The following is a 25,914-nucleotide window of genomic DNA, read 5'->3' as shown; positions in this document are numbered from 1 at the left end:
TGATATAGATTCATGTGGATATCTCTCTCTCGTTATTTGATGAATGAATGAATAGATAATATATGTCGCATTTAATTCTTTCATGAAAATAATTTTATACAGTATGAAGCATATGTAGCAGAGTAAGAAGCACATACTCCATATGAAATGGATCTCACCTCTTGTCTTTGACTTGTAGCTGACCACATTTATGGAGATATTAAATGGATCTCTTACCTATTGTCTACAAAGTCATAACCCAACAGTATCTTCTCTTTCTTTGACTCTATGTGATCCCTAAGCCTAGATGTATGACATGTCGACCTCCAATTAGCTTATTCTTTCAATCTGATAAATTCATATAAAGATAACTAGTGATAGTAAGGATTTGAGTCAAAAACTCAGCACACAACTTAGACAAAAATAACTCACAAACTACAGAAGAAAAGTATGTAGTATCTCATTACTTCTACTTCTGGTCCTTTCTTATTAACTAGTCTACAAGTCCATGTAGTATCTCATTACTTCTACTTCTGCTCCTTTCTTTATTAACTTCTTTCGTTTTTTTTTCTAAGGCAAATGACAATAAATGTTTCTCTCAGTTTTTGTTGCTCGTCTCAGCAAGGATGTCACATATTATCCGCCTTGAATGCTCTTTTATTTCTTGTTTCTAGCACTTCGAAAACATGCCTGAGAAGCCTAGCCTAAGCATCTTTACTTTGCCTTGGCTGTTTTTTTTTTGTAACTGCCTTAGTTGTGAGGGTAACATCAATCACATTCACACACCTCCAATATCGTATTATCACCCCATTTCACAAACAAAAATAGTTTTTGGCATTGCTATCAAATTATCAGTCACATTCTCAAAACTCTAAAACTTGCAGAATACTAGTATAGGATACCCTTCTTCTTTGCATATTTGCAATCATGATTTTTTGTTCTTAAACGACATGTTGTTGCTGTCACAAACATTAAATACAAAATATCATAAATGTTGTACAAATTTTGCGTGTAATAAAATGGCCAGGGCCGGCTCCAAGCTCGCTGATCGTCTCGTTTCACTCTATTCCCCACAGAATCATATTTATTTCATTTTCCTTATTCCTCTTTTTTTTTTTTTTATCTCCATATATACAGAATTAGGGGTGGCACTTTATCCGATATCCGAAGTGGCACCCGAACCCGATCCGACCCCCCCGAACCGAAATCCAAACCGAAGTAGCAAAATATCCGAACAGGTATTGAATAAGGAAAAATTAGATACCCGAACCCGAACGGATAATACCCGAACCCGAATGGATATCCGAACATAACCGAACATATGTATAATTAACCTTATATTTCTAGTTTGCATCTCTCATTTTATATAAAATATTTATATTGATACTACACATACTTTAAGTTCATATGATTTACATACAATTACGGAAAAATGATTTGCTACTCACTTAAAATGCATGTCAAGTTTTTTATTTCAAAAATTAACAAAAGTTACATCCAAATTTTTTTAAAAAATAACTAAATTAATGCCTTTTTAGTTTAAAAATGTTATGTCCAAATCTATTAACCACTCAATCTATTAAAAATAAAAAATTAGTTAACTGAAAGTTATATTTTTAAATACAAGAAACTTGAGAAATGAAAATTTTAATTTTTTTTTCAAAATCTAAATATCCGAACCCGATCCGAAATAACCGAATCCGAACTAAAAATACCCGAACCCGATCCGAAGTACAAAAATACCTGAACGGATTCTACACCTCTATACCGAAATACCCAAAAATCCGAAATACCCGATCCGAACCTGAACGGGTTAGCTTTTTTTTTCATGTTTATCACATTAAAACCAGACCAGACCAAAGATAGTTCTACCCATTTTTCAAAAATTCTGTTAATCCTATCTTCACTTTGAGGTTTAATTGTATGTGTTTCTTGTTCCAAGCTTAAGAACTTAAAAAGGTTTATCCCTTTTGCTATTAAGGTGATCAAAATGGGCAGAAAGCCTTGCTGTGATAAGGAAGGTTTGAAGAAAGGTCCATGGACTCCTGAAGAAGATGAAATTCTGGTTGAATATATCAAGCAAAACAGTCATGGAAGCTGGAGAACACTTCCAAAGAAAGCTGGTAAAAGTCATATTCTTTCCTCTTTTGAATTTTGGTTTTGTTCTTGATAGTTTTCGTGGACAAGATTTTTCATCTTTATTAGGTTTGCTTCGGTGTGGAAAGAGTTGTAGACTGAGATGGACTAACTATCTAAGACCAGACATAAAGAGGGGTTCTTTCACTCCCGAGGAGGAGAAACTCGTTGTCCAACTTCACGCCATTCTCGGCAACAGGTTGCTTCTACATTGTCTTATGAAGTTCTGTTTCTTGTCGTTTGAATCCTCCGTTTTTTTGTTGTCAGATGGGCTGCTATAGCAGCACAGCTTCCAGGGAGAACAGACAACGAGATCAAGAACTTATGGAACACTCACTTGAAGAAGCATCTGCTGAGTATGGGTCTTGATCCCAAAACCCATGAGGCATTAGCTTCATATGGGTTAGCCAAACATGCTCCAGCTTCACCAACAACTCGTCATATGGCTCAATGGGAAAGTGCTAGGGTTGAAGCTGAGGCAAGGCTTTCAAAAGAGTCAATGCTTTTTAGTTCTTGTGTTGAAGTGAAATATGACTGTGATCACTTCTTACGCATTTGGAACTCTAAGATTGGTGAATCATTCAGAAACATTGCTTCATGTGATGAATCAACTACTACTAGTCAAAGCCCTTGCTCGAGGAAAACATCCTCCTCATCTGCACTTGTAAAGAGCTCAACAAGTTCTTGTGTTGGGAAAGAGATTGTTATGGGGATTCATCATGGCTCTGATTCTTCTTCTCTATGTTGGAATAATCTTGAAGGTGTTTCATCAGACTCTTCTTTTCAACTTCTGCTTGATTTCCCAATAAGTGATGATGATATGAGCTTCTTGGAAGAGAACATTGGTAGCTACACATAATAGAATAGATTATCTATGTAAATCCGCATTAGTTAGTTTTGGAACTTGAACAGTGTCCTGTTTGATTCTTCTTAACAGTTAGCAATCCTCTATTTATGTTTTGATGATGCTACCAAGAGAAAGAACAATGAACACATTTTCCACTCTCATGTTCTTACACACAAAGTCAGATACACAAACCAAGATTACAAGCATTAAACAGAATAAGAGAAGAGATTGTTTACACTTTACAGTTGAAACTCTTTAAAATGATTGATATGCAAATTAAAGATAAGAAACATCCACAAGTTGCCTTTAGGACGATTCCAGTGACTCTGTACTTAGCAGCAGTTTCGTCAGTCTGGTTTAGTTTGTAGTTTACATTACTTTTTATTGGTATACACAGGATTTGAATTAAGAATATGATTCAACCGTGGCAAAAGAGCAAGATAGATGTATATGTGACTGTATTTTTATGTTAACTAGTGTGCGTTAAATCAAATCAATAATTGGTTACTAATAAAAATGGTATAATTTGCATGTATGGTGGAAAATCCTAATTAATGTGTTGGAAACAAATTAATTCCTACTAGTATGTTGAAAATCTATGTTTACTAAAAATATACACACATAACATACATGTATGGTAACTAATAATTGAAAAGATGTAAACAAAGTTATTTGGGCAATAAATCATATCAGATCCTCTATATATTTTCAGTATTTATGCCTATAAATTTATTTTCTACTTATTACTCTAAAATGCAATTGACTAGTTACATATTGTCTATCTTGGAAATTCATTTTTCATAGTATCGAAAAGAACAAAAATCTCATCTTTATTTTGGGTTTTGTTCATGAGAAACTAAACAGATCATAAGATCCAAGACCTGCAACTATGAAGATGAACAGCAAAGGATTTAAACAGAAACCACGTTCTAAAGTAGTCATCTCTTTCTTCACCGTTTTTTTCATTCTCATCCTCGGTGCTTGGATGCATATGGTACTAAAACTCTTTCTCATCTTCAAATCATTTTAATCATATATTTACATGGCCTCTGTACCAGTGGTGGAGCTAGCCTAATATTTAGGCTCAAATTCATAATTTGTATATATTACATGGGTCAACATGTGGATCAAATTATGAATGTTTGGAGACCAATATAAATTTCTTCCGACTATGTCCAGAGGAGTGGTGGAGGCAGCTAGTTAGGAGGGTGGTCAAATGATCCACATGAAAAATTTTAATTGATTTTTTTAGTTTTACTAAATTTAATTAAAAAAATTCATGTGGATCATTTGACCCCCCTCATAACTAGCTGCCTCTGCCACTCCTCTCGACATATATAGCCAGATGAAACATTCATATTGGTCTCCAAATTTAAAAAGTTATTATACTCGTATAACCTCTAAATTGCTGAACTTTATTTCTATAGATTAACTTATAAATATTCATGTCTCCCTAAATATAAGATTCAACCATGTATATCTTATACATGTGTGAGTGCATAAAATTAAATTTGAGTGTTCTTATAGTTTGTAATAGGTAAGAATAAAATCCAAATGATGGCGACATCAATAGTGGCAAGTACAAAGAAAACCATCAAGATTCCACTAAACTGCAAGGACACAACACAAACATGTCCTTTAAACTATCCAAGCAGATTCAAACCAGCCATCTCTTCCTCAGAAACTTGTCCTGACTACTTCAGGTGGATCCACCAAGACCTAAAGGTATGGCAAGAGACAGGTATCACAAGGGAAACACTCGAGAGAGCAAAACCTAATGCTCATTTCAGGCTTGTGATAAAGTCAGGGAGATTGTATATTCATCAGTATGATAAATGTTACCAGACAAGAGATGTGTTCACAATTTGGGGAATACTTCAACTTCTAAAAATGTATCCTGGTCAAGTCCCTGATCTTGAGCTTCTCTTCCTCTGCCATGATCAACCCGGCATTTGGAAAAAAGACTTTACTCAAGAAGGACCAAATGCCACATGGCCTCCTCCACCGTTGTTTCATTACTGTAGTCACTGTGATGCATACGACATCGTCTTCCCTGATTGGAGCTTTTGGGGTTGGTACGTACGTCGCAATATTAATGGACCGTAGCGTGTAACATAAGCTTTTAAATTAATTTGTTATATAGGCCGGAGGTCAATGTTAAGGAGTGGACAACATTACAAGTGGCGATTAGAGAAGCCAACGAAAGGGTTAGATGGAAAGATAGAGTTCAGTACGCTCACTGGAAAGGGAACTCATACGTTTCTCAGGAAAGAAGAGACCTTATGCAATGTAACTTCTCTGATAAGTATGATCCCATGGTTCATCTCTACGAACAGGTATATATATCTCAATTGTGGAGGTCTATATATCTCACAAATGTGATACTCAGCGCCGGTCCTAAGCATAGGAAAGTGATACTAGCATATGATCTCTAAATTGTTAGAACTAATTTATATAAACATAAGCTTACAAAGTTTTATTAAAAATCTTACTAAATTTTATGTAACTTCCAGAATCTCATGACCGGTTGTGGTGATAGCAGCTCACCATCTCTGTAGAATATAAATTTCATATGTACTTGTAATTGTGATTTCAGGACTGGGAGAAGGAAAGGGAGAATGGTTTCAAAAGTTCAAACTTAGAAGACCAGTGCACCCACAGGTACCTGATATAGTGATTTTATATATTCATGATGTTAATTTGAGCTTTTTTGGATTTGTTAAATTTTGTTGCCTATAGTTATTCATATTTTGGGGTTTGGATTGGACATTTAGGTACAAAATTTACATAGAAGGTCGTGCATGGTCAGTGAGCAAAAAATATATATTAGCATGTGACAGTATGGCTCTTCTAGTTAAACCGGAGTTCTTCGATTTCTTTGGAAGAAGTATGGTTCCAATGGAACATTACTGGCCCATTAGACCTCAAGAGTCTTGTCGTGACCTCAAGTTCGCCGTTGAATGGGGTAACAACAACACTGAGAAGGTTGGCTAATATTTCTAGTTTACTGAGATTGATTTTTGATTACCGGTTAAAATAACAATGAGCAATTATAAGCAACCATTATCTTGTTAATTATGTAATATTATCTATTAAACACATCATAATCATGTTCTTATAAATATAAACAGGCGCAAGAAATAGGTAGACGAGGAAGTGAGTACATGATGAAGCGCCTAGAGATGAAGTATGTATATGATTACATGTTGTATGTGTTGCAAGGATACGGGAAGCTGATGAGGTTAGACGTGACCGTGCCTGATAATGCGACCGAAGTGTGTTCTGAGACGATGGCTTGTCCGATCACTGATGGTGGACTGATTAGGCAATGCATGGACGACTCGTTGGTTACGTATCCAAGCGTCAAGGCGGCTTGTGACTTGCCGCAGCCTTATGGAGATGATGAGCTCAAAAGGTTTCTTAAAAATCAAGAAAGTGCGGAGAGACATGTTGAGAAGTTGACCAATGACTATTGGGAGGTCCAAAACAAGATTCTTCAAAAAGGAAAGAATGTATAATTTATCAGGATTGCTTTAATTGATATATTAGGGAATACTTAAAATTGATTTCTTTAAAATTTTGGAATGTCAGAGGCAACTAATGTTTTGCAACTAATGTTTTTACTAGGATAAGACCCGCGCCTTGCGCGGGATTAAGTTATTATTTTTGTTATATTTTGGAGAATAAAACAATAGTTTCGCTTCATTTAGATTACGTGTGTTCAATCCGGATATCGGGTTGGTTTCGGTTCGGTTCGTTTTTTTTTTGGTATTTGGTTAGTAAAATATAACTACTATTCTAAATCCATATTTACTTTGACTTTAGTCTTTCACATACTTTTGAAAGATTTCAACTGGACGACTAAATTGATCAGCCAATCTTGTTGCTTTAAATCATTAGTGTTTCTGTCAAAAAAAAAAAAAATCATTAGTGTTTATATATATATATATATATATATATATATATATTATTTAGTATGAATATTTATTAAATAAAAATTCATATGCGTTATATCTTATGATCATTTTTAACTTATTATAACAAAAAAATAATCTATTGATCACAAAATTTTCAGAGTGGGAATATTCAAATTTCTAATAATATATAGACGTTTTGAAAAATTCAAATATAACATATAAGAAAAAATATAAATGTTTTTATTATATATTTAATGTGATTTTTTAATATCTTTCAATAATATAAAATTAAAAAAAAAGAACTAAGATACCAAAATTGTTATCAAATATTTATTATTCACAATAATTAATTTTCATATATACGTTAATCATATTAGGTAATTTCGTAGCTTCTAATTAAGGAAAGTGCAAAAACAATTTTGGTAGATTATTTATCAATTCGATAGTTAGTTTAATAAAAAATATAATATAAGTCAAGATGGACCAACCTATTTTTCTAAGAATAGTATATTTTATATAGTCATTTATTAAATGAGAATTTATAATCATACAGTTCTATGATCATTCATATCATTTTATAACTGAATATTTAAATCATCGATAACAAAATTTTCAATGTGAAATCTTTATAAGTTTATAATTTATAAATGTTTTTGAAAATTCATTGAAAGTTTTAATATTAAAATATTTATGTAATCTTATGGTATATAGTATAATCTATATATATATATAAATATATGTTTTATTATTAAATGATATTTTTTACTCATATGGTTTTAAAATAATGTGTATCTTCTTATAATATTAAATAAAAGTTCATATTAATACAATTTTATGATCATTTGTAACTTATTATGACAAAAAAAATAATCTATTGATCACAAAATTTTCTGAGTGGGGATCTTCAAATTTCTAATAATTTATAGACGTTTTGAAAAATTCAAAATATAACATATAAGAAAAATTATAATTTTTTTTATTATATATTTAATGTGATTTTTAAATATATTTTAATAATATAAAATTAAAAAAAGAACTAAGATACAAAAATTGTTATCAAATATTTATTATTCATTATAATTAATTTTCACATATACGTTAATCATATTAGGTATCGTAGTTTTTATTTAAGGAAAGTGCAAAACAATTTTTGGTACGTTATTTATCAATTCGGTAGTTAGTTTAATAAAAAGTGTAATATAAGTTAAGATGGACCAACCTATTTTTCTAGGAATAGTATATTTTGTATAGTTATTTATTAAATAAGAATTTATAATCATACGGTTCTATGATCGTTCATATCGTTTTATAACAAAATATTTAAATCATCGATAACAAAATTTTCAATCTGAAATCTTTAATAAGTTTATAATTTATAAATGTTCTTGAAAATTCATTGAAAGTTTTAATATTAAAATATTTATGTAATCTTATGGTATATAGTGTATATTTATTTTATTATTAAATGATATTTTTTACTCATATGGTTTTAAAATCATGTGTATCTTCTTATAATAAAAATGTTAAACCATTGATCATTAATTTTTAACATAATAATTTTAATAGTTTTAGTCATTTATTGTCGTTTTTAAAAATTCAAAATATGACATATACGAAAAAATCTAAATTTTATTTTTATAGCTAATTTGATTGTTTAATTTATTTTAATAATATAAAATTAAACAAAAAATGATGGAGGAGATATACATTGTTATCAAATCTTTATTATTAAACTCATTAATTGTCATATATATATTAGTCATTTATGGTAATTCCGTAGGTTTTATTTAAGGAAAGAAAATATCATATCATATCATTATATCATATAGTTTGACCAACTTATGTATCTAACAACATATAAAAATCGAATGTGGACCTACTTATTTTTCAATTGAATGTAATTGACTACCTAATTGAGTGCCACCTATGCATTGGGGCCTCTTTTAATTAATACAAAATTGAGGTTACATCTTTTCAAATGTTCCTCGATTAATATATAAGGGATTTAAGACAAAGGTCATGATTGGAGGAGTCATGATTAATCAGTAATAACAGATAAGCGCGTTGCTTAGTCTTTAATTAAACACGGTCAACGTTTAATTAACACCAATAGTTTCCACCAGAAAAAAAAAAACATTAGCCTAGTTGCCTTGATATACAAGTCCCCACGACCTCACAAAGTCTTGAAGAAGCTTTCAACATCTCTGATCTGTCTCTCATGAGAAAAAAAAAACTAAATCTCTTTCTATTGTGTAAAATCAAATGAGTAACTTAAAACTTGGTGTTGAGGTCATAAGCGCAAGGCTCGGAGATGGTGTTAACTCCTTTGTGGAGCTACGATTCGACGATCAGAAAGTCAAAACCACGACAAAGCTCGACGACTCGAGTCCTGTTTGGAACGAGAGGTTCTCCTTCAACATCTCCGACACAGAGGATCTATCGAACCTGGTTCTTGAGGCTTACGTTTACAACAAAACCAGCAACGTAACGACATCTTGTCTTGGTAAGATACGAATCCTTGGAACTGCGTTTGTGCCCTACTCTGAAGCTGTCGGGCTGCATTACCCTCTTGAGAAAGAGAAATGGAGCGTCTTCTCTTTCGGATCCACCGTTAGAGGCGAGCTCACTCTCAAGGTGTTTGTAACTGATAACCCCTCGGTCAAGATACCGACTCCAAACCCTAGAAAGAAGCTTGCTTCTAACACAAGTCACAGTTTGCACAACATCCCCGCGTCAGAGAAGACTAAACCTAGGCTCCGAAAAACTCAGGAACCGCCTCAACCGCAAACACTATCTCCTCAACCGCCTCAACCGCAAACGCTATTTTCTCAACCGCAAACACTATCTCGTCAACAGCAAATGCTATCTCCTCAACCGCCTCAACTGCAAACACTATCTCCTCAACAGCAAATGCTATCTCCTCAACCGCTTCAACCGCATACGCTATCTACTCAACAGCAAATGCTATCTCCTCAACCGTCTAAACCGCAAACGCTATCTCCTCAACCGCAAACGCTTTTTCCTCAACAGCCACCGGTTATGGAAGCTGCTCCATTTCAACCGGTCAAATATGGTTCACCGGTTCTTGGAGGAGGCGTACGAGCACGAACTACCATCACCGCTCATGATCTTGTCGAGCCAATGGAGTATCTCTTCGTCAAGATCGTGAAAGCACGTAATCTTCCGACAATGGATCCAACCGGAAGTCTAGATCCTTACGTTGAAGTCAAACTAGGAAATTTCACGGCGACAACCACACAATTCGAGAAGAACAAGAACCCGGTTTGGAACGAAGTCTTTGCTTTCACCAAATCAGACCAACAAGCAAACTTTGTCGACGTCATCGTCATGGACAAAGCCGTCATGAAAGACAAATTCGTCGGTTCCATCCGGTTTGATCTCAACGAGATCCCGACACGTGTTGCAACAGACAGTCCTATAGCTCCACAATGGTACATAGTCAACCACGAGAGAGGAGGCGAGGTTATGTTATCTGTTTGGTTCGGTACACAAGCCGACGAAGCATTCTCAGACGCGACGTACTCGGACGCTTTAAACGCTGTAAACAAATCAAGTGTGTATTCTAAAGTCTATCATTCTCCAAGGCTATGGTACCTTCGCGTTAACGTTATTGAGGCACAAGATTTGGTTATCAAACCAGACCGGACTCGGTTTCCACCAAATCCGTACGTGAATATCAAGTTAGGTAGCCAGATGGTTCGTACCAAACCGGGTCAATCGCTTAACCCGAAGTGGAACGAAGAGTTTACATTTGTGGCGGCTGAACCGTTTGAAGATCTTGAAATCTCAATCCAAGACCGAGAGGAAACGCTGGGAACGGCTAAGATACGGTTTGATGAAATAGAAACACGGGTTGATGATAACCGGATAGTACCAAACCGTTGGTTTAGTCTTGCGTTGGAGAGACAGACGAGAGTTAGATTTGCAACGACTAGGATTCTTCTGAATGTTTGTTTAGAAGGAGGCTATCACGTTCTTGATGAGTCTACTTACAACAGCAGCGACTTTAGACCGTCGATGAAGGAGGTACGGAACCGACATGAGCAGTCGGTTGGTGTTCTTGAGTTAGGGATCTTAGGAGCTGAAGGTTTGAGTCTGAGCCGAGACGGGAAGAAAGAGACGGTCGATGCTTATTGTGTTGCCAAGTATGGTACCAAATGGGTCAGGACACGGACCGTTATGAACTCTTTAAACCCGCGGTTCAACGAGCAGTACACATGGGAGGTTTACGAGCCAGCAACTGTGATAACAATTGGTGTCTTTGATAACAATGGGACCAATGGTGGTAACATCAAAGATGGGAAGATAGGGAAAGTTAGAGTTAGAATCTCGACTCTCGAATCAGGAAGACTCTACACTAACTCGCACCCGCTTCTCGTACTTCGACCTTCTGGGGTCAAGAACATGGGTGAACTGCATTTGGCGATTCGGTTTACATGTACTTCTATGTTTCAGATGCTTCTCCATTACTGGAAACCACTTCTTCCCAAAATGCATTACGTAAGACCGTTGAAAGTCGTGCAGCAGGAGATTCTCAGGGAGCACGCGGTTAACCTAGTGGCGGCTCGGCTAAGCAGAGCCGAGCCACCACTTAGGAAAGAAGTGATAGAGTACATAACCGATTTGAACTCTCATTTCTGGAGCATTCGGAAAAGCAGAGCGAATCTCTACCGGTTGAGATCGGTTTTCTCCGGTTTACTCGGTACCGGAGAATGGTTTCAAGATATCTGCACATGGAAGAAACCGGTAGCGTCTACAGCGGTTCATGTACTCTACTTAGCGTTTGTGTGTTTGCCAGAGATGATTCTTCCGATAATATCTCTTTGGTTATTCATGCTCGGTGTATGGAACTACAGACTGCGTCCGAGACAGCCGCAACACATGGACACGAGCCTCTCATTTGCAGACAATGTTCACCCGGAAGAGCTTACCGAAGAGTTCGACACGTTTCCATTCTCTTCTCAAGACCCGGGGGTTGTTAAAATGCGGTACGAGCGGTTGAGGAGTATAGCTGGTAGAGCTCAGACGCTCGTGGGAGATATAGCTGGTCAAGGAGAGAGAGTTCAAGCTCTGTTAAGCTGGAGAGATCCAAGAGCAACGTCCATCTTCATGGTGGTATGTTTGGTTTCTTCTGTGATTTTGTATGTTGTCCCCTTTAAGGTTTTTGTTCTTCTCGCTGGGTTATACATCATGAGACATCCAAGACTCAGGCGAAAGACACCTCCCGGTCTGGTTAACTTCTTTAAAAGACTTCCTGCTAAAACAGACTGTATGTTGTAGAATGCAATAAACATATAATATGAAACCAAACACACATGAGTTCTGAAAAATCACTACAAGTCTTTTGTTTCCTAGGCATAAAACCAAAAGACAATTCTCTAAGAGAGGTTAGCTTAAAGTCTTCTTCTCCTAGATTTTCAATGGTTATTTATATACACACATGAATCATCATCATCCGCGCATTAGATCAATGTCCATATGAGCGTGATGCATATCCATCGATCTCGAACCGGTTGACCACATGCCTACAGGAGTCTGAACAAGGCTCTGAGGAACAGGAGGCGACGCTGGTGCTGCCGTGTTGTCATTGTTGTTCTCCAAAGCATCAGTGTCCTGGACATCTTCATCTCGTTTTTTAATCTTCCCTTTAGGAACTGCCCAAAGGAAGCTTCCAACGATAACCTATTAAGGAGGCACAACACACAAGTTTTATTTAAAAAAAAAAATGAATCTCTAAAGAAGCTTTACAAAGCAGCTTTTACCTGAACATGGCTTGCTGCTATTAGAGGCCCACCAATTCCACCACCAATGACACGACCATCAGAGCTAGCGAGTGAGACCGCTAGGTTTCCAGTGCGGTTTGAGTAGTCATTGTCATTTGAGTTCAGATAAGAAAGTGATAGAGATACGAGCTCGAAACGGCCCTATAGATCATAGGTTATACAACACCAGCATGAGTAATCTTCTAGAGCATTGAGGATACTAATAATAATAATAATAATAACAAACCTCGTAGGTTATAGCTCCATGGGACGGTGCTGGTTGAATAAGAGTTGCAGTAGAGACTGCACCAATAACGGATAATACACAGATAGCTCTTGGACCTTGCTGAGAAAAAGACAGTACTTTTGATGCTATGTCCTGAGAAACAACAAAAAAAAAAGACCATCTCAAGAAACATAAAAGAAGATGAGTAGTGTTGAAAGATTGAGACTAGAGGAAGAAGACATACTTCACCAACTGAAACTACGATTACGTGCGGCGTGAAGCTTATCCCTGACGATGAAGGCATCAAGTCACCTTACAGAACAAAAAAAAAAAATCACATCAGGACACAAACTTTAGTTAACATATAACTTAAGAGAGGGGTCTTGTAATAAAAGATTATAATATTGAATTCGAAAAAACCACACTTGACATTTAAAAAAAAATTAAAGCTTTAATTAATTAATAATAAGTCATTAAGCTATCCAGCAAAGTGCTCATAAACTATAAAGCTCAAAACTTTCTACAGTATACAGAGTCAATCTCCATAACTGAAGAGAGAGGGGTTATTACCGATGGAAGCAAGTCTAGGCTTCTTGCCGGAGCCAGGAGGTCTACCACGACCACGTTTGTTCGAGTTTGGAGACATGGAGGAGCCCACTGAAGGAGACAATGCCAAGGAAACAGAACCGTCTTGTCCGTATTTCCTTGGCCTCCCTCTCTTCCTCTTCAGAGACGTCTCACCGGAAGTAGGAGGAGGAGGAGGAGCCACCGCTGAAGAATCAACCGGAGAAGACTCCATTTGCAAAGGAGGAGACACGAACCCAGTGGAGCCGCCTCCTTGAGTCTGGTAATTGGGGTTGGAGAAATGGTGAAACCCTTGTGACCCCTGAAATGGCTGTTGAGTTTGCGAAGGAGGAGGAGGAGGGCCAGGACCAGGCATGCCTCTCTGGATGTAGTAAGAGCCCATTGCTTCTCTTCGATCCATAGCTTCTCAAAGGTTCCAACTTTGTGGAAAAGCAGAAGGAAAGATCTGATTTTTTTTTCTATTCTTTATGTGAAAGGATAAGAACAAAAGAGAGAATCTAAAGGGTTGATAAAAGATGTAGACTTGAAGGGTAAGTTAACATGCAACCTACAAATTCATTTGACCTTATTGGGTTGTGTAGCTTTAGTATCAAGAAGAAAGAAAAAAAATCATTCTTTGAAGAGAAACAAGAAATGAGATGGGAAGGAGGTTTCTCACTCCATCAACAATGGTGAAGAAATGGTTTTCTTTTTTCTCATTCTAAGTTTTTTTTTTTAATATGTAATGTGATGTCGCTTTTCTTTTTTTTTTTGCTATAGTGGAGTGACAGAGGGGGAAACAGAAGAAAACAAAAAACTATCAATCAGATCCCTTCCTGCTAAATTGAAAGCATTTACTGTACATAATGAGATTATTTTTCTTTGGAAATTCAAATTCGAAATTTCAAAGATTTTGATGTCAGACTTTGACTGTAAGCGCTCTCTATCTCTCTCTCTTATAGACTTCTTTCTAGCATCTAGCAATTCATAGGCGTATGTGTGGCTTATTTCAAAGCTATTGATAGGGGCGCGTGTGTCAAACTAAGCATGAGAGACTGAAGCTCACGCTCAAGAGATGGAGAGTGAGAGTAAGTGATGTGATGTAGTCAATTCTTGTTCCTCTCTGGCTTCCACTTCATAGCTACTGAGTACTGATGAATGATGATGATGATCTAAACTGGCAAAGCTTTCAAATTTATCAAACCATTAGATTTGAACTATATAGTTGACCATAAGTACTTGAGACTGTTACTATACATTCATTAAGAGAACTGTGAATAACATGAATTAAAAGTTTAAAACTGCCTTTGTGTGATATACCAAGTAGTTAATGTTCTTGTCCCACCAAAATTTTAAAAATTTCTTTGACCCAAGAATTTATCAGACAATATATAATCTGAACTTGATAGCTCATGTGAATATCAAACAAAACAGATTCCATAAGCTTAAACCTATAAAGATTAAGGTAGAAGAGCCATACATTCAAGCCATCAAACGTTAATGGAACAACAAATTAATGGTGTGGTGTGGTTTTTGAGCAATTATGTGTTTCATGTGTGACAAAGATATATGCTTTACCATTTGTCAAGCTCCATTGTTTGAGCAGGTGGAGCTGCTGAAAGTTAACTTTTACTTTTACTCTAATTACTACGACTTAACATTGTAGGTCCTGAGATTTTAGAGGTTATATGCAATATAATTTTATAAACATTTAATAAAAATTTGTAGACTTGTGTTTATATTAATTATTTCTTAAGTGTGGCAGCAGAGGCGTAAAAGAGGATTTTATCAACTTGTTCCGACCTAGGATAATAAGCTCATGGACTTTGGGTTTGAAGCTAAGTCAAACCTAAATATCCAGAAAGCATTAGCTCTCTCTGAAAAAGAGATGATCCAACCGGATCTTCCGGATCTTCCAGTACGGTTACCTTGTTATGACTTCACTCCAGTCACTAGTCCACTTGAAAAAGTCTTTTTCTGATTCTCGAAAAATGAAGGGTGAAGAAATTGATCGAAAAATATCTTTTATTCTTATTATAAGATCGTATGATTGTACCGCAGATGTTTGGTAAAAAGAATAATCTTATCTTTTTATTTTTCCGTACTCCATATCGAGTAATTTTTTTTCTTCAAATTTTATTATATGAATTTAGAGTTGATATGAAAATGTTTCACTTTTCCTAGGTACATAACCAAAACAAATCTAGAGAAATTAAACAGACCCTGGTATCAAAAACTATTCAGTCTTCATATACTCTTGGATTAATTATAGTCGCATATTCATTCTCTCTAAACGACACCATCTCCTAGAAACCTCGTGGACTAGAACAGGCCTGCGTTATGACACTAAGGCCCAATAAGCTTCAAAACGCCGTCGTTTAACGGGGAACGTAAACAATCCTTGATCAACAGTTTCAACTACTTTTGTTTCCTATCACTAGTTCACCTCTCTCCTCACGCACCTCACGTCTCCTTTTCATCACTCTTCCTCTGTATCATCCCAATCTCCACCAAACCCTAAACCCCTAATGTACCAAGCCATGAATCTATCCCTTTCTTGCGAGTCACGGTTCCCTATATTCTCCACCTGTCCCCGCAAAACCCTCCATCTCAAGCCTCCACGCGTCTCCTCCGGCCCCGAACCAGGCGCCAAAACACTAACCGAGAACCTCATCTCCCTCCTCAGAGCGGTCCCTGACTGGGCAGACGAGATCAAAGAGCGCGGGATGCAGCAGAAACGAACTCTCTACACACACGAGAAATGGGTCGAACACAGAAGCTCTCTCCGCCACGTGCGTCACTTGGTCTCCTCCTTCTCTTCCCGCGTCATACTCTCTCTCATCCCTCCCGTCTTCTTCTTCACATCGGTGGCCGTCGTCATAGCAAGCTACAACTCCGCCGTGGCCTTGGAGTGGCTCCCTGGGATCTTCCCCATTCTGAGATCCTCCTCTCTGCCGTATCAGCTCACGGCTCCTGCTTTGGCGCTGCTTCTCGTGTTCCGCACGGAAGCTTCGTATTCTAGGTACGAGGAAGGGAGGAAAGCTTGGGTGAGGATCATTGCTGGAACTGATGATTTGGCTAGGCAAGTGATTTGTTCTGTTGATGGGTCTGGTGATGAGTTGGTTATTAAGGACTTGCTTCTTCGTTACATTGCAGCTTTCCCTGTGGCTCTTAAGGTGATTATCAGTTGTGTCTTAACCAATATTCAAAAATTGCTAGATGGTAACTAGACGTTTTGTAGAAGATTAGGGACTATATAGATAAGTCGGGGGCTTTAACAAATTGTTGACTAATTATGTATATATAATTATATATTACAATTATATATATTTTAGGTTTTGGATTTAATTATAAATTTATTCAGATGAATTATCAAAATTATATCTACAAAATAAAAAAAGTTAGACAAACTTGTGAATTTGTTCTAATATCATTGCTTAATTTAATAGATTTCTAGTCTAGATCGATTTTAACCGATTTATAAAATTTAAACCAATTGAGTCGTATAAATCAAACTTTAAGAAAATCGTTTCCACTATAAAGTTATCATCTAGGCCGATTTTTAAAACCATGGTCCTGATGACAAAAAAAAAAAAATTAAAAACCATGGTCTTAATATTGGCTTTGGTTTGTGTGCTGGTGTAATAAAAGTTTCTGCTGCAGTGTCATGTGATTTATGGTTCAGATATTGCAAGAGATCTCCGGAACTTGATAGAAGCAGATGACTTGTCTCTGATTCTTGAGTCTAAGCATCGTCCACGTTGTGTAATAGAGTTCATTTCTCAGAGCCTTCAGCTGCTGAAACTAGACGATACAAAGAGAGATTTGCTGGTAGCTTTCTTGAAACCATTTTTGCTATGATTCTTGAAACCATTTTGGCACCAAACATATGTTTCGTTGTGTCGCTGCAGGAATCAAAGATGTTGCATTTACATGAAGGTATTGGAGTGTGTGAACAGCTAATGGGCATTCCGATTCCTCTCTCTTACACACGCTTGACCTCGAGGTTTTTAGTCTTTTGGCATCTGACTCTCCCAATCATTCTCTGGGATGAGTGTCATTGGATTGTTGTTCCTGCTACTTTCATCAGTGCTGCTTCTCTCTTCTGCATAGAAGAAGTAGGTTTCTCTATTTCATCCTCTTTTGCTTGAAATCTTCTTAACTAACCAAATCAAAACTGTGCAGGTGGGTGTACTTATAGAAGAGCCCTTTCCTATGTTGGCCTTAGACGAGCTTTGTGATCTTGTGCATAGTAACATCCAAGAAGCTGTTAAATCTGAGACAATCATACGTAACCGGATCATGGCAAAGATAAAGCTCCATGAGTTCAAGCACTCACCAAATGGTCGGCATAGATCTTGATTTTCCAAATGGTTGGCATAGATTTTGTCTTCCTTAAAGAGGAGTTTGGAATATGTGATGGCTTAGGTTAGCTTTGATAATATACATATTGTATAGAAACACGTTATACGAGTTGCTAGGGACCTCTTTTCCTTAATGTTTGTATATATTATGCATACAGATTCTACATATAATAAGTTAATAGTTTGGTTTCAGATTGTTCAATATAGTTAATATTCTGTTGTATATTTGTATACAACTTGGACATACTAATTAGCTTGCAAACATGAATCGATTACAACTATTGAAGTTACCTTTTAAATTAGCTGTGTTCCAGGAGGCGGCAAAAAGCTATGCAGTTTCTGTGTCTTCCTTTTAAGTTCCTCTAGTTTCTCCAATTCGCCATTGCTTGATAAGGAGATCTCTAACATTCTAAAGACTAGTGCACTCACACACACAGCTCTTCTTCTTGCACACAATGCAGTTGTAAGAAGGTCCAACACGTGGCCACGAGGGCAATACCCTTTCTCCACCATATACCTCCACAGGTCTAGTCCTAAATTAACTTCACCCTTCTGACAGAACAGCTTCATTTTGCAGTAAAGCTCACAAACCCTATCAAACCCAAACTCTCTACATTTCATCATTCCAATAAACATGGAGTGGAAAGTCACACTATCAGCCTCAATCCCTTTCTCTTCCATCTCCTCCTCCATCACCTGGATCGCACCACTCACGTCTAACTCATGAAAGCGTTATAAGCTCCGCAATCAAGTGCCAATTCTCTCTCAGGAATTTCGTCGAACAGCTGGCGTGCTTTCAACTTACTCCTAGCTCCATGGATCAAAGTAGTGAGTTATCTGTAATCATCTCTTCAAAGCTTCCCCAAAGTTACGTTTTTTACAAAACCCATCGATTCTAATTCCGTAACTAACATAGTTTGGTTTAACTCCTCGTTTTACCATCTCGTGGTAAAAAAGCTCTAACATCATCAAGAAACGGCAAAGCTTCTGAACCAGTTAGAGTGTTTCCTTCGCTCAATTTCTTTGTCCACGTCAGCTTACCCACTTGCCACGTCAGTAGATTGAATTGTTTGGGAAGGGGTGATCATTGATGATCGTAGTTAGTGATACGTTCGATCTCTTTTATGTTTCTTGATGATAAGATTGGAGTAAGGAGACCATACGAATCGTAGGAAGTCTTCTTCAGCATTTTCAGAAATCCGAAGGAAAAATTCGAAACTTTAATGTCCGGTACAGTTGAATCGATTCGAACCGAAACAAAATCAAATCAAATCGGGAAATAACGTTATTTGAAAATTTGGTTATTATTAGTATAAATAACCTTGTTGGGCGACGGCTCGAATCAGCTACTATTACAGATAACCAGGAGCTGCGCCGTGGGTATCAGTGGGAAAAGGACGATCCTTTGACGGAAGCTTCTGTAACGGCTTCCAATATATTATTACCGTGAGTCTTGTTCGTGTATCAACTTTTTACTCGCTGTTCTTTAGTTAAAGTTCTGTTATTTAAGGGTATGCACGGAAGGTGTTTGATGATATGCGTGCGAGAGTTTATAGATTCTTCTTTGATTGAAAGTTTTTGAATATAGTTTGTGTGGGGAGAGTCTTAGTGGATTTAACATAGAAAAATCTTACCTTTGTTACTATTCTCTCATGAGGGATGATAGGTTCAGCAGGGAACATTGAAAGGTTTGGTGAGAGAGGAGGAAGGAGAACGTTTTGTCTTTGAAACTTGTGAAGAAGAAAGTAGAACTTTCTAGTTTTTTACTTGTTGTAAATGACCAGTGGTTAGTTAGTCAATGTGACTAAGATATAACACGAGTTTTACTGAAAAACAAGCTCTGCACTTTGAACTTCTTTCTTGTTGCTGTGTGCGTAATGTAAGCATATCACTTATAGGACTGCAGGAAGTTTAGTGGTGGTTGTGGTACTCTAGTTGCAATGACAACGGAAACGGGAAGGAAGAAGAGAACTCCACAGATTCTCAAGACAGATACGAGCCATACGGCACTAAAACTTGTAAGATTCTCCTCCTTGAAGCAACCAGATTTTGGATTGAACAAGCTGTGTAAGATTCTCATTGCTTTGTGTTTGTTCGTTCTCCAGGCTGAGAAGTGGGTTGCCAATATGACAACGTCTGCAGAGGATCCTATTGAGCCTGAACCAGACAGGTAAAGGAATGTTTCTTTTTTTTTTACATGCTAATTTGTATTTTATTAGCTGAATATAAGTGACCCTTGCTTAGGCTTGGACTTGGTGCTAAAGTTTCACGGCAAATGAAGCGTAGACCTTCAGACGACCCTCTTGATCAAAAACTACAAGCCAAGTTTGATGCAGGGAGAAGAAAATATGCAAGATCTGAGGCAGAGCGCGCTGGTACTAGTAAGCACACTGCTGATGATGACAGTGAGGATGATGACGAATCAGAAAGCAAAAGCCAGGTGTTCGGAAAGAAAAGACAAAACACAAGTACGCGTCGTTAGTACTATAGTTAGAATCATGGGCTTTTTATTTGGTTCATTGTTGGAACATGATTGTTAACAAAAAGCATAATCTTTTGTCTTATTTAAAGTTCTCATGTTATTACCACACTCTCATACAAAACTCTCTTGGCTGAGTAAGCTACATAAGCCACTGGAAAGCACAAACAGAGTATTGAAAGTGAAACTGTACAAGAAAGACTAACTAAACAAAAGAGACTCATCATAGATTGTTGTTACTGCTGAACCATGTCTCTGATGATCTCTTCTACTAAATCATCAAGGATTATTTCACTTGCGCCGGAACCAATCCAACCAACATCAAACCTGAGATCCATCCAGCTTCCTGTTCTAGCCATGTCTTTCTTCACCATCTGGTCCAAAGTGTGAGGTGAAGGCAAAGGTAGGAGATGCCAGTAAACCCCTTCTTGTGCCACTTTAGCTGCGATCTCCATGTCTGAAGTTAGCTGGAGTTCATGTTTCAAGAACGAGATCCAAGGACCTGGATTCAGTTCGCTCCCACAGAAGTCCATGAGAACTTCATTGATACAGTCTTGAAGGAGACTCTTATTGTCGCAGAGCTGTGTAGGAGAGAAAGCTATGTCATCTGCTAACTCTGGCTCAAGAAGCTGTTCTGAGTAAAAGGGCTTCGTCAAAAGCTCTTCCCAGTTCAAGCCTGACGAATTCACAACGGCTTCAATGTATGTAAGTATCAAGTTCTTGTCATCCATTCTTGTTTTGAGATTGTTGGATCCGTCTAGTTTTGGAGAATCATCAGCTTCATCGAATCTTATACAGAGTGGTTGTATCCTCACTTGACCTGAATTGAACCTTGTGCTTGTTGTTGTTGGGCTACTCTCATCATCTGTAAGCAGAGGTTCGAGCACAGAGACGGGGCTTAACTTTCCCTGAACATCAGTGGCCGGTTCTTTGCATTCAGTCATCCTAGCTGAAGAACTTGGTGGAGACTCTGGAGGAGAAGAGTGCATTTGGTTGAACATTTCCTGGAGAACAAAAAAATATGAAACCTCATTCAAGAAAATGGAGAATGTGTTCATTTATCACATACAGGAGCTGTCTAACCTTATTTGATGATTGTTTATCTCCGTCTTCTTCACGACATTCATACACATCTTCATCAAGATATTCGACTTGTCCGAAAACGGAAGAGCTGCTAGTTTCAGATAATGGTTCTATCTCTATCTTCAAAGCTTCCTTCGCATGGTCTACATGCATTGAATTTGAACCAATATTCAAGGAACTGGCGACTGTTTAAGATCTAGGCGTTAACAATTATTGATTTATTTTATATATATCGTACATTCTAAATTAGATAATTTATTTTTTCAATTTAATTATAAATTTATTTTGATAAACTAAAAAATGTATATATATACATAAGAATTTAGACAATTTTTTGGATTTATACTAATATTATTGATTAATTTAACAAATTTAGACAAAACTTAGATCGATTTTAACCGATTTAAAATAGTTTAAACTGATCTTAGACAGATTTTTGGATTTATACTAATATTATTGATTAATTTAACAAATTTAGATCGATTTTAACCGATTTAATATAGTTTAAACTGATTTAAGTGCATAAATCGAATATTAAAATGATTTAAGTGCATAAATCGAATATTAAAAAAGTTGTTTAGGTTATGACCGATTGCTACTTAGATTGCTACTTATAGACGCTGTCGGGACCAATTTTTAAAACATTGTTCAGAACAAAAAAAAATTGATTAAAACGAGAAGAAGAAGAAGAAACAAAAGAATTACCTTTGGGGACAGAGACATCGATGGTAAACAATGTTTCATCATCTTTGTCTGAATCTTCATCAGTCAGACCATCTGTACATGAACCGCACTGCAGAATCTTTGGCTTCTCGGTTGTTTGGTTAACCAAATCATGCGGAGGGATCAGTCTAGGGCTATCTACTGGTGATGAAAACTCAGGGAGAGATAGAATCTTTCCCAGGATTATTGGCACTTCCTTATCTGGTAAACTCACATCTATATCTCCATTTGCAAGCATTTCAGACAAGTGTTTCCTCGCTGCAACATACAGTCCGGACATAGTCTTCTTTGAATCTTCGCTTGTCTGGACAATGTCCTCTTCTTCATTACCCTGTGTCTCTTCTTGCACGCAGCGGTTTTGGCTCCTGTCAACAAGAACATCACATGACTTCTTTCCAACGGCAGAGTGTAGTCTTCTTTTGATTAAACCAATAAGAAACCGAGAAAAGGTTCTTCCTGTTTTGGACTTGTTGTCTCTAGAATCAACATCCAAACTATTTGGAGCAGGTTTCAAGACAACAATTTGAGATGTTTTGTTTCTTCTCTCCTCTGATCTCCATTTCCTGCTGAAGAATGTATATTTCCTCTTTGGTACCACCACCACAGCCTCTTGTTTTGAGACTGCTTCAGGTCTTTCTTCTTCTATTACAACTCTCTTGGAATCTCCTCCCAAGCTTTGAGCATCTTCATGTGATACCTTCTTGAGGAGAGATTCTTCTTCAGAACTCAAAACTTGAAAAGCCTCCAACAAGTCCTTGCAGGTTTGGATCTCTCCTTCTTTCTGAGCTATCAAACGCTTGATCATCTCACTGAACTTTTCTTCACAAGCCTTAGTGTCTACATGTTCATCACCAGCAATAGAGACATCCTGAGAGCTCTCAGAAGAACAGGTAAGCTGCATCTTCTCATCATTACCTGGATCAGTTAGTTAAATAAACCCTAGATTATTAGTTATATTACATAACAGAAAGTGGGTAAGAATCTGTAAGACTATAGTTTCTATGAGAAAATAAAAGAACCTGCAAGTCTTTTGCTACCATGTTTCATATCCATGAAGAAACGCTTCTGGTTAGATCCAAAGATGCTGATGAACACCCACATACATCCTATTTGATTTATACTTTCTCTTCTCCCACAGTTCTTCTCCATAAAACAGTTCACACTAAAATACAAAAAGTAAAGAAACTGTTAATACAAGCAAAGAATAAAATCCTTTCTGAATAATAATAATAAATAATAATACTTGTTTTATATTGATTCATGATCATGCAGTGATCTGTTAAAACTGTGTTTTCAACTTTTCATGATTTTCGATCATCAGTCGCACAAATGCAATGTGATTATTACTGTATTGAGTGATCTTGAAAAGAACTAGATACCTTTCCTTTGGAAGCAAGTGAACTTTCTTTTTAAAGAAAGCAAGAAAAGAAGGCACAAAGATTGAAGATTATAACTTTTAGAATCTGATCCGATACTTGCAAGAAACGGAAAATAGTAGCTGCAGCTGCAATAATATCTTAGTAAAAGTTCATTTTACAGCTTTTTAGCTGTTTTCTACAAACAGAAGAAAAAAAAAACAGTTTGTTGGGAAATTAATAAATTATGATGAAAATTTCAAGTAACTAAAGCTCGAAACACGAGGGGAGATGTTGAACACAGTGTTCTCAAATTTAGCAGAAGACCCTGCTGCTTTCTCTCGCCAGAAAAAAAATGGAACCACTCATCAAGATTAAGAGAGAAAAAAGTTATAACTATTTATTATAAAAATAGGAGAATTGGGCATAAAGTTACAATGGTTGTAAATTTGTAATATATAGTAGAAAAAAGAACATAAAACTAGATTTTAAGAAAGTGAGGAAACTGCTAGTAGTATTGCTTTTGTTCACTTCAAGGTGCAGCTAGCAGCCATTGAAAATCTCACCAATATTGATATTTTTTTTGACATTGTATGTGTTTTGTGTGTTTAGTGCCTTCACGAGACTGTAATGAATGTGTTTATATACGTATATGTATACTATTATATACAAAAAGAAGGTTTGGTGAAGCTGAAGCAGGTATGTTAATGGTCCTCACCGTCTTCTCTAGAAGGAGCCGCAACCAATACCGTGTACATGACGAACGTGTCGGGATGGGTACAGCGGTAATTTCGTCTTAATGGAAATTGCAAAGTCAACATGGTAATAAAACAGGAAAAATAGTAAGAGAGAGATATTTGCTCAAAAAAAGAGATACTAAATGAGGTAAAAGACTAAAATGACTTGTAGTCTCTTACACTATGAACACATTTTGCTAAAAAGTTGTAATATGCAAATCATATTCTGTGACATAATATAAGTTTTGTGCCTACTGTGAAATACATTGATTGGCTGAAGTTGGTAGTTCAAATGACTAGTTCTCCTATGTCACAAAACCTTGTTTATCTAGATTATAGTTATCACTTCTCATGCAGGAGATGAAAATTATGGATTAGTAAGCTGAGGTTGATAATCACCTACTCACATAGTTTAAGTTATTATATATTTATTCTAAAATGTATACAAATATTTTATTTATAGTTTTATTTCGTACTTATACACAATAGTAGTTATAATGTCCATTTATCATTTGTAATCAATTACAAATTTGAAATTAATATATGTTGACAGTTTCAAATGTGAATGCTTATATTTTGTATTAACCAAAAAGGGTTTCTGAAGATTAGGGAATGTGTTGCGATTGATAAACGACGACGTTATCTGTTTACAGTACGTACCCAACATATTAGAAAACAAAGCTGTAAAAATGGGCATACCAATCATTTTTTCCATTGGATTCCCCCCAACTACAATACCTTTTAAATTTGTCTTTTAGACATCTTTTAAATAAGTCTAAAAGGTGCATTATAACGTTATATCTATTGAAGATTTATAACTTTAATAAAATGTTAAGTGGATTTACTTCAAAATAATTTAGCTTCTTAGTATATCATTTTGAATCTTTACCAAAAAAAGAATAAAATAGGGTGAAGATAATCGTCATATTTGACTAACACTTTCGTTAAGCAATTGTAATTTCATCACAAAAAAATTAGTCACCAGCATGCAATTGATCCAACCGACGTGTTTGAGTAAATTTCCTGAAAATGATGAAAAATGCGTGAATATTATTCTGTTGAAACTAAAACATCACTAGTGGATGGTTTCATATGATTTGCAGTAATCAACTATCAAATTATATAATTTTGTATATAAACATCCTTGGCTGTTTGCCAAGCATACCACCAATAAATTAACGCCATCTAGTTATCTATTGTTTTTTGAACAAAAAAAAAAGTTATATATTGTTTGAAATATGCACTTAACAACTAACTCAACCCAATTTATCGACAAACTAAAAAATAATATTTGCTTATTTTCAATATTGTGTTGATAATATAGCTTTATACTATATTCTCTTTTGTACATAACAAGCTTCAAAGATTTTGAAAAGTCTGTGAATGATTGAGGTAGGTTTGTGCGATGTATATGCTTCTTGCTAAAACACGTATATTAAATGTCTAACTTGTATATTATACTGTACCACAAAACATTGTTAGTTATAGTGTCATGAATAAATTAAAACAGATGGATTCATATTCAATTAACAATACAATAGAATATATGCATATATGTGTCGAACTAATTTAAAGAATTTATGATATTTTAAAAGCACATGGCCGGCGCGTGAGCGTGCGTGCCATCGCCGGAGCCCTTCCTCTTTTTTTTATAAGTTGCCCCTTCCGCTCCCTCTTCGCAGTTCCGTCATCGACCGCCTTGTCGGAGCTCTGGTACCGCA

General features: G+C 36.3%; 7 protein-coding genes across 12 annotated transcripts; 5 read left to right on the top strand and 2 right to left on the bottom strand.

Moving 5' to 3' along the window:
* The first annotated feature begins 1,595 nt into the window (after positions 1-1,595).
* On the top strand, positions 1,596-3,120 carry LOC106445009 (transcription factor MYB17). 2 transcript variants are annotated; one of them, XM_013886486.3, is made up of 3 exons: positions 1,596-2,102; positions 2,167-2,314; positions 2,383-3,120. In XM_013886486.3, the coding sequence occupies exons 1-3, from the start codon at positions 1,970-1,972 to the stop codon at positions 2,972-2,974; spliced, it is 873 nt and encodes a 290-aa protein (XP_013741940.1). In that variant the 5' UTR covers positions 1,596-1,969; the 3' UTR covers positions 2,975-3,120. The 2 variants fall into 2 exon arrangements, with proteins under 2 accessions (XP_013741940.1, XP_013741941.1); XM_013886487.3 differs by having other exon boundaries at positions 1,603-2,102; positions 2,185-2,314.
* Positions 3,121-3,623: 503 nt separating this feature from the next.
* LOC106445007 (O-glucosyltransferase rumi homolog) lies at positions 3,624-6,573 on the top strand. Its single transcript, XM_013886482.3, has 6 exons — positions 3,624-3,956; positions 4,490-5,037; positions 5,106-5,298; positions 5,559-5,623; positions 5,737-5,947; positions 6,094-6,573. Exons 1-6 carry the CDS (start codon positions 3,852-3,854, stop codon positions 6,478-6,480), a joined length of 1,509 nt encoding a protein of 502 aa, XP_013741936.1. The 5' UTR covers positions 3,624-3,851; the 3' UTR covers positions 6,481-6,573.
* A 2,256-nt stretch (positions 6,574-8,829) lies between these two features.
* LOC106445004 (FT-interacting protein 7-like) lies at positions 8,830-12,180 on the top strand. The gene has a single exon (XM_013886478.3). It carries the CDS (start codon positions 9,142-9,144, stop codon positions 12,178-12,180), a length of 3,039 nt encoding a protein of 1,012 aa, XP_013741932.2. The 5' UTR covers positions 8,830-9,141.
* LOC106445006 (AT-hook motif nuclear-localized protein 11-like) lies at positions 12,173-14,294 on the bottom strand. The gene is made up of 6 exons (XM_013886481.3): positions 14,093-14,294; positions 13,459-14,051; positions 13,133-13,200; positions 12,910-13,041; positions 12,663-12,824; positions 12,173-12,582 (listed from the first exon to the last, which is right to left on the bottom strand). Exons 2-6 carry the CDS (start codon positions 13,871-13,873, stop codon positions 12,352-12,354), a joined length of 1,008 nt encoding a protein of 335 aa, XP_013741935.2. The 5' UTR covers positions 13,874-14,051; positions 14,093-14,294; the 3' UTR covers positions 12,173-12,351.
* A 1,573-nt stretch (positions 14,295-15,867) lies between these two features.
* Positions 15,868-18,008, top strand: LOC106445002 (UPF0187 protein At3g61320, chloroplastic). The gene is made up of 4 exons (XM_013886475.2): positions 15,868-16,628; positions 17,116-17,283; positions 17,364-17,570; positions 17,638-18,008. The coding sequence occupies exons 1-4, from the start codon at positions 15,981-15,983 to the stop codon at positions 17,812-17,814; spliced, it is 1,200 nt and encodes a 399-aa protein (XP_013741929.1). The 5' UTR covers positions 15,868-15,980; the 3' UTR covers positions 17,815-18,008.
* Positions 18,009-18,942: 934 nt separating this feature from the next.
* BNAA04G00750D lies at positions 18,943-20,408 on the top strand. Of its 2 annotated transcripts, XM_013886476.3 has the most exons (5): positions 18,943-19,046; positions 19,163-19,262; positions 19,723-19,834; positions 19,922-19,986; positions 20,061-20,408. In XM_013886476.3, exons 1-5 carry the CDS (start codon positions 19,040-19,042, stop codon positions 20,296-20,298), a joined length of 522 nt encoding a protein of 173 aa, XP_013741930.1. In that variant the 5' UTR covers positions 18,943-19,039; the 3' UTR covers positions 20,299-20,408. The 2 variants fall into 2 exon arrangements, with proteins under 2 accessions (XP_013741930.1, XP_013741931.1); XM_013886477.3 differs by having other exon boundaries at positions 18,943-19,262; positions 19,715-19,834.
* Positions 20,353-24,087, bottom strand: LOC106445001. Of its 4 annotated transcripts, none has more exons than XM_022717833.2 (5): positions 23,481-24,087; positions 23,121-23,263; positions 22,084-23,016; positions 21,379-21,563; positions 20,353-21,299 (listed from the first exon to the last, which is right to left on the bottom strand). In XM_022717833.2, exons 2-5 carry the CDS (start codon positions 23,248-23,250, stop codon positions 20,532-20,534), a joined length of 2,016 nt encoding a protein of 671 aa, XP_022573554.1. In that variant the 5' UTR covers positions 23,251-23,263; positions 23,481-24,087; the 3' UTR covers positions 20,353-20,531. The 4 variants fall into 4 exon arrangements, with proteins under 4 accessions (XP_022573554.1, XP_022573555.1, XP_048634251.1 ...); XM_022717834.2 differs by having other exon boundaries at positions 21,379-21,521; positions 23,481-24,081; XM_048778294.1 differs by lacking the exon at positions 23,481-24,087 and adding an exon at positions 23,345-23,459.
* Between the last annotated feature and the right edge of the window lie 1,827 nt (positions 24,088-25,914).

Source organism: Brassica napus, chromosome A4, assembly GCF_020379485.1.
Source record: "Brassica napus cultivar Da-Ae chromosome A4, Da-Ae, whole genome shotgun sequence".
Classification (NCBI taxonomy): Eukaryota; Viridiplantae; Streptophyta; class Magnoliopsida; order Brassicales; family Brassicaceae; genus Brassica; species Brassica napus.
The sequence above is the reverse complement of the archived record's forward strand: the minus strand, read 5'-3'. Positions and strand labels throughout refer to the sequence as shown.